Source organism: Pleurodeles waltl, chromosome 4_1 (assembly GCF_031143425.1).
Source record: "Pleurodeles waltl isolate 20211129_DDA chromosome 4_1, aPleWal1.hap1.20221129, whole genome shotgun sequence".
Lineage (NCBI taxonomy): Eukaryota > Metazoa > Chordata > Amphibia > Caudata > Salamandridae > Pleurodeles > Pleurodeles waltl.
The window spans coordinates 747,835,686-747,854,276 of record NC_090442.1 but is presented as its reverse complement, the minus strand read 5'-3'; the positions used below and the strand labels follow the sequence as shown (position 1 = coordinate 747,854,276).

At 46.9% G+C, this 18,591-nt stretch overlaps 1 protein-coding gene across 1 annotated transcript in view; it reads right to left on the bottom strand.

Moving 5' to 3' along the window:
- SND1 (staphylococcal nuclease and tudor domain containing 1) overlaps window positions 1-18,591 on the bottom strand; it is a 1,722,638-nt gene that overhangs the window by 1,185,346 nt on the left and 518,701 nt on the right. The window contains exon 12 of the mRNA XM_069229374.1: window positions 13,809-13,909. Coding sequence (XP_069085475.1) covers window positions 13,809-13,909 — 101 coding nt within the window. The remainder of the gene's footprint in view (window positions 1-13,808; window positions 13,910-18,591) is intronic.

Sequence of the window (18,591 nt, the reverse complement as noted above, 5' to 3'; positions counted from 1 at the left end):
TAGACCGCTCCATGACAACACTGATCCAGAGCTTCCTCAATGTGATCTTCCAAATGTTCTGGCGACTCACAGACCAGCACCCAAAGAAGGTGAACGACAACTGCAAAATATAGTCTGAGTCCGACAAAACTCTACTGACTACATTTAACAATTTGTCCATTAGACATCACACTACCAGCATTGCCCCTAATCTTCTCTTTTCTCTAACTGAAATATTTTCATTAATGAGTTAGTCCTAATAAAATAAAGACCCTAATTGGTGACTATGATGGTAGTGAACCATTTTAACAGATTAAAAGAGCTGACCTCAAAGCACCTCTACGTGCGTGCAGATTTACGTGTTGTTTTTTTTTTTGTGTGTGTGTGTGTGTGTGTGGGGGGGGGGGGGGGGGGGGGGGGAGGGTGGTGTCCCAAAATAGTAGTTTTGCTTTGTGAGCTGGCTGCTGCCATCTTCACCTTAAGCGGCTAAACAAGAACACACACTGGAGTAGACGTCACTGAAGACGTCTTATGCAAACCCGCTACAATAAACATGTGCCTTTTGTTGGCGCGCATATGCCGGAGAACGTTGCCTTTTACTTTCCAGCTCGCTGCACACATTATGGTTCATTGTCACCGAGAGCCTTGCATGGGAGAAAAGCAGGAGGGAAGCTCTAAGGCCAGGCGCACTTTGGTACCCAGCCAAAAACAGCTGTTAATGAAAAGCAACCTTGAGAATGCATTTCCACAAGGTCTCCAGTGCGCACAATACAAAGCTGTGCTTCAATGACCATCCCCTGAGGTGGAGGTGTGACTCGGACGCAGACCCGCGAAGCTGCTTTTACATCTAGATTCTATACTGCTTAGTTAGCGACAAATAATCCTCCTGATAAACTATAATTTAAGAGATCTGGGCACATACTAGTGCTTCATTTGATCCAGTAGGGGCCGCCGGCACTCATATTGGGGACTGGCACTTATTTTCCAACAGACACTTCCAGACACCAAGAGAAAGAAACACAAAGGGGAAGGAAGGAGGAAGAGACAGGGCCGTCACAAAGGGAGAGAGCCGGAACCCGTAGGAGGGGACTGAAGGGGCAGCGAGGGTCTGGCGGAGGAGTAACGAAGCACGAGCTGGATTCAGGACGTCGCAGCCGTGCTATTCGGCATGGCTGCCATTTAATAGCATCGGCCGCCCGGCACTTATTTCACAAATTAAGCACTGGCACAAACTTTAACCCTACCTGGCTTCATTCGATGTGGGAGAAGTTGCAGTTAAAAATGCGTGCTAGCAAGCGGCAATTACAATGCACACGCTCTTGTACACCGAAAAGATTGTTTTTTACTCCAAAATTGTTACACAAGACTAATTTTATCACTTGTAACTGCTGGTCCTGTTCGGTTTTGTACAGCGAATACCCTGAATATATCATATCACTAACTTGCTTAGGCAGTTCAGGTCTCAAGTGCGGGAATGAACTTTATAAAGGAAACTACAGTACCCTAGTCTTTCCATAACTTTTTTTTTCTAGAATTCTGGTCCCAACTTGGTATGAACTGCCAGAAAAACTATATTGGTGGATTTGACACAGACAACGGCTTTTCAGCCGAGTACTTTATTAAAATGCTTTAAAAGCTAGAGGAAGAACATTTTTAACAGTCATACAATGGACACTGCCCACATCTCTTCCACACGTTATCAAACTTTGAAGACTACACCTGCATTTAGTTTTACTACAACTGAATAAAGGTTTTAATTGACAAGTATATTTTTGCTAGTTTTACAAATGTGTTTTCTGTCATTGAGATGCTTACGTTAGTATTTACAAATTGTAAGTTCTATTCCACATTAGTTTCATTTTGATTTACTCCTGCTATTCTGAATCGCCTTCCATATCTTTCCCGGTATCTTACATTTCTTTCTATTCACATCCATAAAACCATTTCAATAAAAATGGAGTACTTCAACCTTTGATTTTGAATATATGTTTTAATGGATTCTTACTAAGGCAGACTTTTGACACTGGTACCCAAATTACTTATAGATATATATAAACAAAGACATTTTTAAACCACGCTTAAGGTTTTTTTTTTTTTAATATTAAAAACATGTTGGTTTCAGGCAGTCCACTTGAAAAACAAATTTCAGATCTGACCTAGTAGCTTTATCTGGGTTATCAACCTCATGAAATAACATACCAAATAAAATACACACACATAACATAAGGGCTTTGAGTCAGCACTTCATTCACTGGTCTGTTCAACTGTCATTTATCTTTCGCTTCTGTCCACCAAAGCACAGCGCATAGAACTGACCAGACTACTGCATTCTTTGGCTTTCTTGCACTGTGGAGTGGCAGCATAGCCTTGCCTTTTTGACTTATAGACCTTGGATAGGATTTTCTTTTTTTATAAAACCATGCAGGGTTGGCAAAAAAATAAAAAACATTGGCAAAGCCAGTAACTCTGGTGTTGACTTCCAAACTTTTGCAAATACTTGTTTCATCACCATTTTTGCAAAATAGTGGGGGAGCTGCTGGGCTATAAGCAATACAAAGAAAATCTAAACAAAAATACATCTTTGGTCCCAAATGTATCTATTTCCATAGGAGTCTCTGTGATAAGGGACTACTCGTGTATGTGCGCCTTGTGAAAGGGCTGAATGCAGATCAACACAGAAGTTAGCTATGGCTGCCCCATACTGATAATACATGTATAAGTGGGCAGAAAAAATGTGAATGACAGACCAATGGGTGAGAAGAGATGGTTGAAAACACACACATATATATATATATATATATATATACACACAAATATATCCCCAACAATGCGGTCAGTTGGCAGTGCACTCTTGCTGCCGATGCACGTGTTGGCAATTGACCACTCTCCAAATTAATTACCCTTGCAAATGAAAACACTGCACTCTCGGAGGCTCCATATTTCCAATGTTTTTCTTTAATGACAAAACAGCCACATCTCGCCAAACACCTGTTTGGCAAGACAAGTGTTTTGTTATATATATATATATATATTTTTTTTTTTTTCCCCTGAAAAACCCAAAGGCTGCAGGGACATTATAATTAGGTTCTGAATTTTCTTGTACAAAACCAAACAGAATTTGGCCGTGGCACTGTTCTCATGAAAAAGCTCAAGCACTGTGTGAGCCTCATCACCAAACAGGCAAAAGCTACTGAAGGGCATGCTGATCAGTCAGATTCCTTAGCTCAGAATTTTTCCCCAGACGTCAGACTGGATCCAGAGATTTTTTCTGCCCGCAATAACCTTGCAGGAATCTACAACCAGAATATATCTCTACCAGATATTTCGTTAACTAAGGTAAGTAACTTGTACATCTGATAGAGACTTCTAGTAGTAGATTCCTTACCTTAGAATAGATACCCAAGCAATGCCATCCTCGGAGGTGGTCTGCGAACCGAGATCATACTAGAATGTCCTGCAGAACCGAACAACCAAAGTAGCCGTCCCTACATACCGGACTGCCCAGGCACTAATGTTTAGTAAACGTGTGCAGGGATGCCCAAGTAGCTGCCTGGCAGATATCGAGGACAGGAACTCTGTGTGCTACCGCAGTGGAAGCAGGAGTTGCCAAGGTGGAATGAGGGCCTAAGCCCTCAGGGGGTTGTCTCTCTTGGCCAAAGCTTAGCACATCTTGATGCAAAGAAGCACCCATCGAGAGATGGTACGTGTTTGCACCACCTTTCCTTTATTCACACCCACATACCCGACAAAGAGTTGATTGTTGACCCAGAAATCTTTACCACGATAAAGACAGAACGCCAACACCCTTTTTTGGTCCAAACGGTGGAGTCTCTCCTCCTCATGGGAAGGATGTAGGGATGCGCAGAGTAGGCAAGGTGATGGACTGGCCTACACGAAAAGGTGTAACAACCTTGGGAAGGAAATAAGCCTTAGGGCCAACACCACTGTCGGGGTGCACAGACAAGAATGGAGGCTTGGAAGTGATGGCAACAAGAAAGTCTAGAAAGTGAGTAGCCATAAACAGCAATTGTGCATCGGCTCAAAGAGAGTATACATTAAGCAAGGACAAGATTAAGGTCCCACTGAGGCATGATAAATGGAGTGGGAGGGAATAAATGGGTGAGACCTTTAAGGAATCTATTCACAATAGAAGATGTAAGAGTGAGGGCTGATCAGGTAGCCTAAGAAAGGCTGAGGTGGCAGATAAATACCCTTTAAGGGTGCCTAAAACAGAGCCCTGCTGGGCCAAAGAAAGAATGAACAAAAGATCAGATAGTGAAGCGAGGGGTGGGTGAAATCAACAGATTTGGTGGTACACCATGCCACAAATTTATGCCAACAACAGGCGTATGCCGTTTTGGTGGAGGGAAGCCTGGCTGCCAAGATAACATTGCAGACTTCGGGTGGAAGATCAAGTCGTCAACTGCTGCCGCTCAATATCCACGCATGAGGCCGGAGATTGGACAGGTTGGGAACCTCCCGAAGAGGCAGTCTGAGTGGAGGATCGGTGGCCATGCTCAATAAGTTCTGAATGCCAGACTCTCCGTGCCCAGTCCGGAGCCACCAAGATGACTTGGGCCCAGTCATTCCTGATCTTATTGAGAACTCTGTGCAGAAGTGGTATAGGTGGAAAGGAGGCCGGAGTTCCACTCAAGACTAAAAGCGTCTGAGGGAGTGCCGTCTTGGAACCTCCAACATGCAAAACAACTGACATTGCCTGTTTTCTGCAGAGGCAAACAGATCTAACCAAGGCTCTCCCCACTGATGAGACATTGCATCACCTCCAGATGGAGATGCCATTCATGACCGGCTGTGCATCGGCAGCTGAGTTTGTCCGCTCTGGCGTTGAGAACCCACCAGATGTTGAACCACCAGGGTAATGCCCTGATGTTCTGGCCATGTCCAGATGCTTAGTGCCTCCTGTCAAAGGGTCCAGGACCCTAGCCCACCCTGCAGTACCACATGGCGGTAGTATTGTCTGTGAACACCTGCACTACTTTCCCTTTGAGAGAGAGAAGAAATGCGTTCAATGCAAGCCTGATCGCCCGGCGCTCCAAAAGATTGATAAGGAGCCCAGATTCCACAGAAGACCAGAAACCTCTTATCTCCACCTCTCCCATGTGGCCGCCCCAACTCAAAAGCAATGCATCTGTCACTATGGCTAGATCTGGTTGGGGAAGGTAGAGGGATCTGCCGTGGACCCAATGTGGATTCAAAAGCCACCACTGCAGGTCTTTCACAGTCCCCTCCGAGATCTGGTTCATGTTGGAGAGATTCCCCATATGCTGCGCCCACTGGAACTTCAAGTCCCACTGCAGAGCCTGCATACGCCATCTGGCATGTGTCACTAGCAGGATGCAGGAGGCCATGAGGCCCAGCAGCCTCAGAGTCAGTGTCACCGAAACCCAAGACCGAGGCTGAAAGATCATAATCATGGCCTGAATATCTTGGACTCACTTTTTGGGAGGATAAGCCAGAAATTGCACTGTGTCCAAAACAGCTCCCATGAAAGGGAGTGTGGGAGAGGGAGTCAGGTGTGACTTCAGCATGTTCATAGTGAACCCCAGCATGTGCAGGAGGCTCGCTGTAGGTGGGAAACAACTTTCTGGGGCGATTCTGCCTTCAACAGTCATCGAGGTAGGGGAAGACTGAGACCCCTAACCTTTGCAGATGAGCTGCAACCACCGCTATCACTTTCGTGAACACCTGAGGGGCACCGGTAAGGCCAAAGAGGAGCACGGTAACCTGATAGTGCTCATGACCTACAATGAATCGCAGATAACATCTGTGAGTAGGCAGGATGGGAATGTGGAAATAAGAGTCCTGCCAGTCCAACGCTACCATCCAGTCTTCTGGGTCTAAGGCAGACAGTACCTGAGCCAGGGCGAGCATTTGAGTTTTTCCTTCTTGAGGAAGTAGTTGAGATTCCGAAGGTCTAGGATACAACATAAGCTTTTGTCCTTTTTCGGCACCAGGAATCAGCAGGAATAACAACCACAACCTACTTCTGGCACAGGCACCTTCTCTATGGCTCCCTAAGCCGAAAGAACTGCAACTTCCTGGCAGAGAAGTGCCAAATGATCCTCTGGAAGTTGGCTGACTGATGGAGGCATGGCTGGTGGGGCAGATTCGAAGGGGAGGGAATAGCCCTTTCGAACTACCTGCAAAACCCATTGTAGTGATGGATTTCCAGTGGGGCAGGTGATTGCGAATCCTGCCGCCAACTGGATCTGAGTGAGGGGACTGACTAGGAGGGGTTGGAGGCTGCAACGAGGGCAGGGGTGGACTGGGAAGACCTCTGGTTTCCTGTCCCACAACAACCAGAAGTGCTCAACCAGGCTTGAGGTCTCAGGGCCACCGTTGTAGCAACTGATCTGCCCAGAAAGTCGGTCGTGTCAAGCCCACATCGGATTGTGAACTTCGCTGCATCTTTCCAATCGTTGACAGGTTGGGAGACGATAGCAGAGGCCTCCTCCGGTATCTGTGGCAGAACTTGCGTAACTGTATCCCCCAGAGGGTGGGTATAGTGACCCAAAAGGCTTGTGGTGTTAACAGACTGCAGCGCGAGACTGGAGGAAGGAAACATCTTCACAAATTGTTGCAGCCTTTTTGATTCCCTATCCAGGGGTGAGGAAGGGAATGTGCCAGAGGAAGAGGAACCTTGGATGACAAGACTCTGGCGTAGGGTGTTGGGACAGCAATTTAGGGTCGTTCGGGGCAGGCTGATGGATGCATGAGATAGTCCTGTACACAGGAGCCCGTGTGTTGGATTTGGACCAGGTGCAAAAGAGGACATAAGGGAGGGCTTTATTGAATGGCAAGAGGGGCTCAGATGTGGAAGCCCCTGGCTGAAGCACCTCCGTGAGGAGATTGGTCCTGACCTATACAGTAGGTAGCTCAAACCTAGGACCTAAGCCACCCTACTGACCACCATAGCATAAGTCACTCGCTCTGCCGTAGCCACAGAAGGAGGAGACAGCATGCCAACGTCAGGAGAAGTGTCCAGTCCACTGGCCTCGCCCAATTACTGTGCCCAGTCCAAGGATGGGTCATACTGGTATTCAAAGGGTCCAGGGACCAATCCAATCCTTCCCCAAATTCGTACCCTTAAGGAAAGGGGTCGAATTCCGACCTGGGGTGAGCAGGCCCCATCGAAGACAGAGGTTGTGTCGGACAACACCGTTCGGACTCAGTCAGGGATAAGGACTAGGTCGACATCGATGGTGTGCATCTCGACGCACCGAAAACTCACCAAAAACCGACACAACGGTTGAACTTGGGCAAAAAGAGACCACGGTAGCTCTCTCCGGATTAGTGCATGGTGCAGAAAGAAAATAACTAATGTCACTGCGCTGAGGCGGCATCTATGTAATACTCCTGACGTCATCACAGCAACTACAACGCCAATGACTCCCCCGGAGTCGACTGATGCCACCTACCGTCACGCAAGGGTATTACTCAAAGAAAAAATCTCCGGATCCAGTCTGAAGCCTGGGTGAAAATTGTAAGGTAAGGAATCTGCAACTAGAAGTCTCTATAAGATTAGTTCTTTTATCAAGCCAGCAGAGTAAGGAAAGGTGGGAGATACCATTTTAGGTTAACATTCCTGCTGGCTCAGCTGATAGGCGGAAAAAAAAAAAAAAAACTTATTTTAGGAGAGGTTCAACACCTCAATGACCACAATTAAGTAATTAGCAATAAACAAAAAGGACTATGAGCCTCCACAGAGTTTGCTCCCGTAGAATGTTTTCTGACAGGCATGTTCAGATTCAGTGTTTGATCTTTAGTGTCTGCAGAAACAGATTAAACAGAATAAGCATATATTTACACTGTGAATATATATATATATATATATATATATATATATATACACACACATATATACACACATACATACATATACACACACATACACATGTGCGTGTTGTGTGTAACCAATATCTTTTATTTAAGATGCAAAGTGCATTAAACTTCATATACTAAGACCAATTAAGTAACACATTGGATAACTACATGAAGCACTGAAGGTAAGAGAGAAGGATGTAATCCTACAGTTTTTACACAGCCAAGTATGCAACCCTAGCCTTAAATCTCGGCTTCCTTGCTTAACCAAATTGTGTGATCCACGGTCCATCGCTTTAACTATTTATCATTTTCCTTAACTATCCAAGTCCGAGAGCACACTGACATAATTCAGTACAGGAATCGCTGTACAAAAATCCAATTTATACATTGTTAATATAAGATAGTTTTGCTTCATATGTTACATGAAAATAGGCTATATAAGTAGAGAACATGATGAACTGACATTTTGGGTAACTTGGGAGAGCATCCTCAGCGCATGGAGAGTTTTTGAATATTTCATTAAAAAATATATTGCTTCCAATAAATGGCACTTTAGTGGTAAAATACCATGTACTTAATTGAGACACGGAGAAGAATTGAAAAATGTTTTCACTATCCTATTTTTGCATGACATTGGTTGCTTCATTTACGGCTCAGCTCTCTGGAAGCCTGTTCGTGTAACTCCCCACCCCCAAACCCACCTACAAAATTTTGTGCCACCTGCACCCTTGATTATGACCACACAGCATGACTGAGTCTCTTAGGAAGAGAAAAAAACATTTGCAAAGCCAATAAGTCTTGTCTATAGAAGAGCTACTGGCTTTGGCAATGTGTTCTGCTGTGTTGTAGACCAGTGTGGCTTCTGTTCAGCACGGCTAAAAGTTAGTGGTGTGGAGTGTCAGAATGGAGGAGTAGAGTGTTTTAGAGTGGAGGAGGGGGAGTAGAGTATCAGATGAGTAAAGGGGAGTAGAGTTCAGTGGCAGTGTCGCAGAGTGAATTTGGGTAGAATAGGGTAGAATGGGTTGGAGCGGATTGGGGTGGTGAACTGGAGTAGAGTGGGGAGGATTGGATTGTAGTACAGTGGGGTTGATTGAGTTGGGTGGATTTGTGTGGGGTGAATTGAATTGGAGTAAGGTCGACTGAAAAGGGGTGAGGTGATTGGACTGGGGTGGATTAGACTAAATTGGGGTGGGTGTTTTGGATTGAAGTAATAGGACTGGGGTGGATTGGAGTGGGCGTGGATTAGATTGGGCTAGAGTGGGGTGGATTGGACTCACTGGATTGGAGTGGGGTGGATTGGAATGGCGTGAGGTGGATTGGCGTGGGGTGGACTGAGTGAGGTGGGCTGGATGGATTGGAGGGTGGTGGACTGAACAGTAATGGGTTGGGATAGAGTGGGAGAGTGGGTTAGATTGGAGTAGAATGGTGGATTGGAGTGAGTAGGGTGGATTGGCGTGAGTAGGGTGCATTGGCGTGAAGTAGGTGAGCTGCGGTGGGATGGATTAGTGCCGTAGGGTGGATTGGACAAGTGTTGGATTGGGGTGGATTGGAACGAGGTGGATGGATTAGATTACAATGGTGTGGGGTGGATTGAACTGGGATGGGGTGGATTGCAATGGTGTGGCTTGTAGTAGGGTGGATTGGATTGACTGAACTGGGATAGAGTAATTGGATTGTGGTAGAGGGGTGGAGTGAATTGAAATGGGTGGACTGGATTGAGTGGGGTGGATTGGGCTTAATTCGATTTGGGTGGGGTGGAGCAGACTGGGGTGGAGCAGATTGGGATAAAGTGGGTTGGGACGAGGTGGACTGGATTGGATTGAATGGGGTGGATTAGACTGAGGGGGTGGATTGGATTGAGTAGGGTGGATTGGATGGAGTAGGGTGGTGTGAATTGTAGTGTACTGGGATTGATTGGAGTAGATTGGAGTACAGTGTAGTGGGTTAGAGTGAGTAGTGTGGATTGGAGTGGGGTGGACTGGACTGAAGTGGTGTGGGGTGTATTGGGGTGTGGTGTGTTGCAGTGGGGTGGATTTGAGTGCAGTAGGGTTGGGTGGACCTAACTGGGCTGATTGGATTGGGGTACAGTGGGGTGGATTGGAGTGGAGTTGGGCAGACTGGAGTGAGGTGGAGTGGACTGAAATGAGGTGGACAGGAGGGGGTGGACTAGATTGGAGTGGGGTGGCATGGAGAGAGGTGAATTGGACTGGAGTGGGGCGCGGTGAATTGGAGTAGGGTGGATTGGATTGAGTAGTGGATTGGATTGAGTAGGGGGATTGAGTGGGTGGTGCGAAAGTGGATTGCAGTGTGGTGGATTAATTGGAGAGGGATGGGCTGACTGGAGTAGATTATGGTAGTTTGGAGTATTCTTGAGTAGGGTGGATTAACGCAGACTGGGCTAGACTTGGGTGGGGGGATTTAAAATGGATTGGATGGAGTGGATCACATTGGAGGGAGGTGGACTGCGTAGCAGTGGACTTGGCTAGAGTGGGGTGGACTGGAATGGGTGGATTTGAGTAGGGTGGGTTGGATTAAAGTGGCTAAAATGGATTGCAGTGGGGTGGATTGTATTGAGGTGAGGTGTATTGGATTGGAGTGGGGTAGATTAGACTTGACTGGATTGGGGTGGATCAGATGTGTGTGCGATGGACTGGACATAGTGGGGTGGATTGTGGTGTATTGGAATGGGGTGAATTGGGATGAGTGGGGTGAATTGGGATGAGTGGGGTGAATTGGGATGAGTGGGGTGAATTGGGATGGTGCAAATAGGAGTGGGGCAGATTGTTTTGGATTGATGTTTTAGTTGTGTTTTTTGGGATTAGAGTGGGGCAGGCTGGAGTGGGGCAGATTATTTTGGATTAGTGTGTCAGATTGTATTAGGATGGATTGGAGCGGGCGGAGTGGAATGGACTGGGTTGGTGTGGGGTGGATTGGATGGTATGGGAGTCGGGTGGACTGGATGGGAGTGGACTGGATTGGAGTGGGGTGCATTGGATTGGAGTAAATTGGATTGGATGGGAAGGAAGTGAATTGGGATGGAGTTGGGTGGATTGAATTGGGTGAGGTGGATTGGATTGGAATGCAGTTTATTGCTTTGTATTGGTGTGGAGCAGACTGGAGTGGGACGGATTTGAGTGGGACAGAGTGGGTGAACTGGAGTGGGCAGATTGTTCTGGATTAAAGTGAGGCCGATAGGAGCGGGGGGATTGGAGGAGACTGGAGTTGGATAGATTATTTTGAATTGCAGTGCGGCAGATTGCAGTGGGGCCAATTGTTTTGGATTGGGCAGACTGTTTTGGATTGAAGTGGGGCATATTGTTTTGGATTGGAATGGGGCAAACTAGAGTGGGGCAAACTAGAGTGGGGCAAACTAGAGTGGGGCAAACTAGAGGAGGGTGAGATGGGAGGATTAGAGTGGGGTGGGTTGGAGTGGATTGTAGTGGGGCAGAATGGAGTGGATTGGGGTGTACTGCATGATTGTGTGTAAAAGCATTTCAGAAATTACACATAATAAAGAAACAAGGTTGATTTGCAATATTTAGAATAAGATAACTTATATTTTGAGAACAGCACCTACAAGCAAAAACAAAAGAAAACATGAGTGCTAAGTGAGAAAGGAAAACTTGGCAACATAAGAGGAAGTTAGCTATAAAACAATAAAACATTGTAATTTTTTTGCCTTGCTGGATACATTTTTGACAGTCACACACCTGTTTGCAGGGCACTAGAAGTTAAAAAGAACAAAATAGTACCTCAGTCACGTCAGAAGTAGCGGACAGGCGCTGATTAGGTTGAACCAATCAGTGCTTTGCCCCTGCTCCACACAGTGGAACATAAATGATGCCACGCATGCAGTGACTAATTATGAGGCTGTAAATCATAGTGCCACACATGCCAACAAATGGCATGCGAAAGGCGGGCTCCGAACCCTTTGCTGTGCACAACAGTCTCACAAGTGAGACTGATGCGCTGGTGCAGGCGGTCACAGGCTCAACCCTAAAAACACGCGTGAATGTGTGCTAAAGCTCTTTATAGAAAGAGTTCAGCAAAATCCAACTGCTGGGCCCTTCCAAACACTGAAAAACATTTTTAAAGGACAATGAAGGGGGGGGAGGGCATAACAGAGGACTGTTTGGGGGCCAAATCAACATATGGGGCGAAAGAAGTGGGAGCTGCGGAGCAAAAGAATGGCTTTGCAGGGATGGGGCAGATATATATATATATATTTTTTTTTTTTAAAGCTAGTGTAGGAAGCAACGGGTGAGCTAGGGTGGGGGAGAAGGAGGAAGCAATACAGCGCACAGGGAAGTAGGTGTCAGAGTGAGGAAGCAGCACAGCAAGCAAAGAGCAAGGAAACACATGCACTTTTATAGAATGCTTTAAGAAAATAAAGTAGATCCCTGACTGAGCAGTCAATGGATACAAGTCGTCCAACCAAAAGGATGCTAAGGAGGTTATGCTCCAAAGGAGGGATGAACGCAAGAGGAACAAAAGCCAACAAATACGTAGCAAGCAAATGAGTGAAAGAATGGAAACCAATGATAAGCAGTGGGCTAGCCCAAAGTCCACGATACCCCTTTTGGTATGGTCCACTATAAAATTTTCGATAACAGACTGCCAAAAGCGAATGCCTAATGACAGTCTAACTGCTACCGATGGCAAAGGGGCACTCCGCAACCCTGTAAATGAATATGAATTAGTTTCTATATTCATGTCTACGAGTGAAAAGCTGCGGAATAACATTCAGGCCCCTATTTCCTTTGATATGATCGAAGGCCTCACTCAAACTGCACTTTTATAAAAGACTCAGCTGTAGGGTTTCCCGTCCACCATCTCCAACGTACTGCACTGTTTGGGAGACCACGCATTATTTACAAATCTGCCATTATTCACCGAGTCTTATTTGCTGCAAAATAGATGCATTACAAAAGCCCTTGGGACAAAGTTATGTACAGCAGCATGGTGTACTACGACTATATGATTAACGACTATACATTTCACCTAATAAGAAACATCCCAAGGTTATTGCACTATGTGAGATTCCTTGGACAAGGACAGGCCCTGCACGCAGAACCTCGGAAAGGGCAACTCTAGCCATTCCCCACTTCTCCAGGCTGCTGAAAAATTTATGTTGGCCTTTTGTTATAGGGCTGCAAAGATAATTAAAGGTACAAGGGGCAGCTCTTTGCAGTACCAGGGTAGTGGAGATAAGGAGCGGTCCCATAGTATTACTGCTCCTGATACGTATGGGTGCACAGGCCTTTTATGGATAAGTCAAATTTATAGCAAGCACTGGCAAAGCCAAGAAGTCTGGATTTAATGAGCAAGTCTGCCTTTGTGCAACGAGAAGATCCCACAGTGAGGCAGGCAGATGTAAAATAGTATATCATGCACTGCAGTGAATGTACTCCATCACAGGAACAACAGCCAACGTCAAGAGGTAAGATAAGAGGAATACTCTTAAGGGCTAATCCAAGCTGTGAATGAAAGTCTCAAATCAGTGTCTTAAACGGGCTGGTCATAAGGAGCTAATGGATTAAGGGGGCGGATTCAAAGCACACTAAGTAGTTTTTGAAGAAAAAGGGCTGTTGAAAGCGCTGCACTGTGACACTCCGACCTAAAAATGTGCGTGATCAGTAGAGGGGCCTGGAGGAGAGCAAAACAACTCATGATCGTCGAACGATGTCACATCTGTAAAAACACGACCTTTTTAGCATCTTACTGATATGCAGACATCTTCACCAGACGCAGAGTAGCAGACATCGACCATCCCTCGTGCATACGACAACGTGTTCGACATTTACCCTCAAAATTAAAACCTAAACTTTTACCAACACTTGTTTGTTTCACCACGTTGGCGATTGTTTTGAGCAGTTACTTCCCAAATACAGGCTGCAGTATAATCTGACTGCTCACAGATACTGGAGCGAATCCGCCAGCCCTGCGAGTGGCCAACACGGCCATCAGGCACGTAAAATACTCACATTCCGCCGATGGTGACTGTGGCGCAGGTCCGCTCGGAGAACGAGGGCACGGTTTCCGTGGCGGCACTTGCTGGCCTGATGTAGTCGACATTCACGTTCACCTGCAACAGAGAACCACGACATTAGCGATTCAGGCAGATCAGCAGAGGCAAGACCGACGGCTAAACGTGACTGGCTAATTCACGGTGCACAATAATGGCAACAATTTAAGCGCTCTACACCTTACTCCTGCTACAAGAGTTTCACGCTTCATTAACATCAACGGACTCAACACTCCATTTTTTCCCTTTGATAGAGTCAGATGTGACTCCGCCCTCATCAAATTCTTCTGTAAAAACAAGTGACACGTCAAAATGTTTGTGGCAAAAATTCACATGTATATGCATCATGTACTCATGTAATCAAGGAGAGTGCTAAGACTCTCCGTGCCATCTTCGCATCCACTGGAGCACACAACTTCAGAAGTGATAGGAAACTCGGTACAGGGGAATAAACATTCTCCAGAATGACAAGCCGTTAGTGAGAATGTAAGGGAAGCATAGCGGAGGACAATGCAGTCCAAGAGTAACTAAGGTACCAGGACTCCTCAAGACACCCAAAGACATGCTTCAAAAACCAAAACAGGCTTCCAAAACCCACAATCCCTCCCAATGAGATAACAGCAGAAACGGCAGCATACTGTTAACAGTTATAGGTCTCAGAGTATTCATTCTCACTCTCACATACAGGCAGTGCTTTAAATGGGCCGATACTGTCCGGTACCGAGTACCAGCACTTTATTTTGAGAGGGAGAGTACCGGCACATCAAGAAAAACGTAATACTTTTAATTGGAGATTACCAGCACTTCTCAGAAACAAGCAGGTACTATGACAGAGTCCTTGCACTTTTATTTTTCCATTTCAAGCACTGCACACAGGTGTCAGTCTTCAGGAGTTAAAATCCCGGAAACAACCATGGTCAGAGAAGCACATGCCAGATGCAGCCAAACCAAAACATAGCCTCACTAATAAAACTGCTGGGCTGAAAAAGGTTGTCACTTTCACCTATATGAAACAGCGTGTAGTCACGGTAGGACAAATCTTTATTTGGTTCCAGACAGTGAAGTCGTTCCTCTTCCTTGGAGGGATGTAGCAAAGTGTTAAAAGTAGGTAGTGTGACAGACTGGCCTACATGAAAGAAAGACAACTTTCCAAAGAACCAACTTGTCCGGATAGATGTTCAGGTACCGAGGTATACATGAGAAACCCTGAAGATCACTGACCCTCTGGGCAGATATTGCCACAAAGAAGGCTGTCTTTATGGTAAGGAGCCTAAACGGACAATTGTGCAATGGCTCAAAGGGAGCGCACATCAGGTTAGTTGTCCCACTGAGGCATAATGAAGAGTGAAGATGGAAATGTGTTGCAAACCTTTCAATAACCTATTTACAGCCTGGGATTTTAAGAGGGATGGTTGATCTTTAAACTGCAAAAAGGTTGAGATGGCAAAAAGATATTCCTTTAGGGCCCAGAGAGTTCAGGAGGTTTGCCATAGTCTGATGGTGTGAGACGACAGCCTGGGGGCGAGCCCACCTTCAACAGCCAGTTGTTGAGAAGGGGGAGGGGGAAGACTTGCACCCCGGATTTCCACAGATGAGCTAGAAGCACCACCATCACTTGGGTGAGCATCCAAGGCGCACTGGTAAGGCCAAAAGGGAGCATATGAACTGAAAGTGCTTGTGGCACACTGTGACCCACCTTTAACACCTGAGCGCAGGATAAACTGGAAAGTGGAAATATGCGTGCTGCAAGTCCAACGCTATCATCCAGGCTCCCGGGTCCAAGGTAGACAGAACTTGAGCAAGTGTGAGCATCTTGAATTTCTCCTTGAAGAATAAATTGAGAAGGCACAGGTCTAGAAGGACAGACCTCCATCCTTCTTGGGCACCAGAAAGTAGCCGGGAACAGCAACCATAACTTACCTCTGGTGTTGGCATCCTCACAATGGCTTCCTGGCCAAGAGAGCTGTCACATACTGGCGGAGTAAAGTGAGATGGTACTCCGTCAACCTGTTGCAAGTGGGTGACATGGGTGGACACAAATGGGAAAGGAGTAGCCCCTTCAGACATTCTTAACAACCCATCGGTCTGTTATAGAGCTCAAGTGGGACATGGGGTATCCTGCCTCCCACAGGGTGCCCCCGATGGTAAAAGGGAAAACCAAAGGAGTTTAGAGACTGGCTGCCAGAGGGCTGGGGAACTGGCCAAACCTCTGGCTGCCCGACCCACGGAATCTGTGGGTATTGCATCCTCGGCCACAAAGACCGCAGCTTGGGCGATGTGAAGGCTGGACGGTTAAAGACACGGCTGAAAGCACCTTACGTGGCCACGAAAAGAACAAAAAGTGGACTATGGTTGGCAAGGGGTCATGGAAAGGCTCATAGACCTGGCGGTAGCTATTATCCTTGAAGTGCCCACCACTAAGTCCGTCTCGTCTCCGAAGAGACTGGAGCCATCAAAGGGTATGTACGTAAGTGATGCTTAGACATCCCCCAGAAAAGCCAGTTCTCAGCCAGGCGTGCCACCATACGGTCACAGTCGATGAAACCTCTCTGCTTAAAGAGTCTGTGGTATCCAGTCCACATCTGATTGCTAACTTGGCTGCATCTCTTCAGTCAGCAACAACTTGGGAAAGTATGACCCAGGCCTCCTCCAGAACCTTGGGCAGCACCTGCGCATGAAGCATGTGTCTAACAGCCCAAAAGAAATGCCTTCTTCATCGACCGCAGTGCCGGGCTGGAGGAAGAAAACATTTTCTTGCCTAAGGTGTCCAGCCTCTTGGATTCCCTATCCAGTGGAGAATGCACCAGGACTTACACAGATGGGGAAGCTTGGACACACAAGCTCTCCAAGGTAGGGTGTTGCTTGAGGAACTAGGGGTCCCTTTGGAGCACGGCAGTTGCAGCGGGCAATGGTCCTGTCCAGAGGAACCCCTATGCTGGGCTCGGACCAAATCTCAAGCAGGACATCTGTAAGGGTTTAATTAAAAGGGAGGAGTGATTTGGAAGGGGTCACTCATGACTGAAGCACCTGTCAAGATGTTTGTCTTGACTGCCACCGAACGCAACTCAAGGTCCAGGACCTCAGCTGCCCTTCTCACCACCATATCAAATGAAGTTCCCTCCTCCGTAGCCATGGTAGGGGGAGAAAGCATGACATTATCTGGGGAAGTATCTAGGTCACTTGCCTCCATCAAGCCCTAACAGAGATGCATTTGGGTCTAGGAGCTGGTATTCTTTACTTCCCAGTGACCGCTCCCATTTCTCCCCACATCCTAGCCCATAGGAATAGGGCTCAGTCTCCTGCCTGGAAGGCATGGCTTCCTTTGGCATCAGACAACACCTCTTTTGCTCCAAATCAGAGTTGGGGTGGGAATGGGGATGGCACCGCTGGAAGCACCAGTGATGGGGTAGGTCGTGGTAGCACAACCAATGCTTTTCTGGATCCATCTGTGCATCCAAGGGGCCCGATTGCCACTACGGGCAGACTGGCTGGAGTGGAACCAGTAGAGGGCCCCTACTGAACCCACTGGGCCTGAAGGAGCAGGGGCAGGCCGCCCAAGTATGAGGTGCATGGCCTCATGGAATTCATGGAGTTGGGCCAGCGACGCTCTGAGAAACTCTGGAAGACGCAAGTTGGCACAGGCATAACCATGGAGCCAGGCCTGGAATGACAATGGTCCCTCCTGTTGTCTGAAGACTGTCAGACAGGATAAAGTAGAAGACCCCTTCGACTTATTGTTCTTTTTCTTGTGGGACTTACCCAAACGGCCAGATGACGGAGTGCAAAGATCTTGACAGATCCCAGAAGCTTCCTCGCAAGCGGGATCTAGACTGTTGGGGCATTGCACTTAAAACAGCCAGGAGCTCGAGGGATCACTCTCTCCAGGGCTTGGGTTGCAAGGCACAATAGTCAGCACAGGTCTTCATGCCGTGGTTCCGCTACAGGCACCAGAAACAAACAAGGTGCGGGTCGTCACAGACACCTGTTAGTGACAGAAGCCCCAAGACTTGAAGCCGGCCTTGCTAGTGGACAAACCTGCCACACCGGGAGAAGATTCTCAAAAAGATTGACAAAAGTTGAAACAAAGTCAGTCAAAAATTGACTGGGGTGGCACTTTCCAGATCTGTGCTGTCTGGTGCATAAAGAAAAGAACTAATGTCAGCACGCTGGGGTGGTGCCTATAAATGTCACCAAGCATGTCACTTGTGGCACTGACACCATGCGAAGCCAAAGAACGCTACCTACCAGTGCACAGGGGTACACCAACAAAAAAAAATGTTCCAGCCTGGGGATAATTTTAAGGTAAGGGACCTGCAGCTTCAAGTCTATCAGGTGTAGGTCCTCTGCTCACTGTGCCCTTGGAATCACGTTACACTCGGCTGACAAAACAGAATCAGGGCGCAACTAGTCTTGTGTTGGTTGGGTCACGGATCAGGCAGGACTTTGAAGCTCACGCAGGACAGTTCCCACCAGTGCAGGGTGCACATGGCTGGTTCAAAACTGATGCGGATTGGAAGGCAAATGAATGGTCCGGAATGCTACCTCGAGCGACTTACAGTGGTAAGACATTGCAAGAACTCCCCCCATCACCTATGTTTTACCTATCCAGAATCTTGCTTAAATAAATTGGTGGCCTGGTATATTAAGAAACCTATAAGGCCTACGAAAGTCTAGACAGTACAGTTAACATCCGGCAGCCCAATTAGCAACGGCTCTTGGAATAGCTGTGTAAGTGAACCATT